We start from the raw sequence: 2,224 nt of genomic DNA, 5'->3' as shown, positions 1-2,224 counted from the left end.
ATATATCTTTAAACATTCAAATAAAACTCAAAATTCAATCTTGTTGACCCTCTTTTTCTAGAGCCATAGATGGCCATACATATTCTAATAAATGGTAGGTATTCTCGGACGTTATAATGAAGGCAAGGCTTCTCAAACTTTATTATTAAGTAGATCTTTTATAGTGAACTAAGTATAGAACCACAAAGGATTCTAATTTCAAACTGGTACACTGGAAAGAAGCAATTTGCCAGGTGATGAGGTCAATTTACATGGTTTCTATTTAGGAACCCATGCAATATGGCCCTCGGGAAGAAAATGGCAGACGGAATCAGTTCCGGGTGCAACTTTGACCTCTAGCAAGGCATAAGTCTTCGGGTTCCAGGCAGACGTATCGAGATGGCAGATTGCTACTGCTTTTACTTTCGTCCCGTCAGATCCTTGCAGAGGCACGGAATAAGCCCTAGTTCTTTTAAACCCATGGCAGTAGAAGACGGCGTAGCCGTTGTCCATCTTATGACAGACAATGAGTCTGTCCTTGTCTGCTGAAGTGATCAGCTTCACTCCAGGGGTTATTGTGTAATTCTGGATGGCAGCTCCTGCTTCCAACTCTGTGGAGATTGGTTGAATATTTCTTCCGAGCTTGGCAGTAGCGTAATCAACCAATGACTCCAAAGAGGTGGCGCAATATCTTTGTTCTCCTGGAATAGCTGTACTTTCACATGTCTGAAGGGTCTGCTTCATTATATCAGCCTGCACTGACCCAGGCTTCAGTGAAAATCGGTTGAGAATTTCTGGCAGTTTGCTAGATGAGAAGGGGACCGATTCTGCAATTTCGCGGGGTAAGAACATTGCTGGAGTACTTGTATTTCTTGAGAAGCTATATTTCATTGTTATTCCAGGACGCACGGCCTCCTCCAAGAAGAAAACTACTTGCGTTGGATCTTTTAGGCGGTTTATATCGTCACGGGAAGCGCTCCTGTTGTAAAGGAAAAATAGAAGACGCGCAGCCATAAAAGATTGTGGGTTGTAACCAGCAAAGTTTGTGGCTGTTCCGCCCGATTCTGCAGATTTACCAACATAAATTAGATATAAGTTCATGCAACACTTATTTCAGAAAGCACTTCAAGTGTTTTTCTAGAATTTAAATGCTCCAAGTTCATGCACCAGTTATGTGCTTCTTTCATGAAGCACTTTAAGTGCTTTTCTAGAATTTACTTATATTTTTACTAAGGATTGGTTCTAAAAATATTTTCATCAAAATTACTTTCAGTTATTTTAAAAGCACATCCAAACGAGCTCTTAGACATCTAAAAATACAAATTTTGCAGTCAAACTTAATTATGGATATTATTTAGTTGAAGTCATTGGGTTTTTATTAGAGAAATTTACCATGATGAATTTTAGTTAAAGAAAATTGAATTCCAAAGGATGTACTCATATTTTCCGTATTTACTAACCAGGCTGGATTAGTTCACTGAGAGTTTTCGGCATTGGTGTGTTTGGTAGGACGGAGTTCCAGTAAAGCTCAGGTGGTAAGGGTAAAGCAGCATGGACTCCCACGAGTGTGAGCTGCAAAATTTGAAATCACGGAGTTAGTAAGATAGATAGAAAATGAAATTAGTAAAAACATAAGATCAAATTAAAGCGCTTACAGTAAAAAAAGCAAAGATTCGGGAGAGAATGAACCCCATTAAGACTCAACTTCTGCAACACAAATGAAAATTTTACTGGATGAAACAAGAAAACTCAGAAAGCTGTGGTAAACAGGAGCAGATGGGTTCATTCTTTATAGGGAAGTAAGAAGGTAAACTACAAATTTGTTGGGATTAGGTGTAAAACATGCAGCCCCTTCCATTGCTAGGTGTGAAGCTCCCCATTTTTTACTCGGCATACCTGCCAACAGAAAACTTTGTGAAGGAAACCCGGAAAGCAAGAGCATGCAGTGGCCTGAATTTTTTTTTTTTAATTTGTATTTTTGTGGTAAGATTTTTTTGTGGATTTTATTTGTACAAATGAATTTTTTCTGTCTATGTAAACTACATATTAATATAACTCTGGTTGTCAAACAAAACATTATAAAATTATTATTCTAACCCTCTAATTGCAACCGAACAAAAATAAAAATTATGGATAATTTAGTAATTACAAAAACACAAATTTTGTTGTTTTTTATTAAAACATCACCCACAAGTAACTTTAACGTCTTTAATATTAAAAACCAAACCTTTCTCCTCTCAGTCTA

At 37.3% G+C, this 2,224-nt stretch overlaps 1 protein-coding gene across 1 annotated transcript in view; it reads right to left on the bottom strand.

The window, feature by feature from the left end:
- Nucleotides 1-258: 258 nt before the first annotated feature.
- LOC137717005 (BURP domain protein RD22-like) overlaps nt 259-2,224 on the bottom strand; it is a 19,110-nt gene continuing 17,144 nt past the window's right edge. Inside the window, exon 5 of the mRNA XM_068456328.1 lies at nt 259-705. Within this exon, the coding sequence (XP_068312429.1) occupies nt 259-705 (447 nt within the window). The remainder of the gene's footprint in view (nt 706-2,224) is intronic.

This window comes from Pyrus communis, chromosome 15, assembly GCF_963583255.1.
Source record: "Pyrus communis chromosome 15, drPyrComm1.1, whole genome shotgun sequence".
Classification (NCBI taxonomy): Eukaryota; Viridiplantae; Streptophyta; class Magnoliopsida; order Rosales; family Rosaceae; genus Pyrus; species Pyrus communis.
This window is presented reverse-complemented; position numbering and strand designations above follow the sequence as displayed.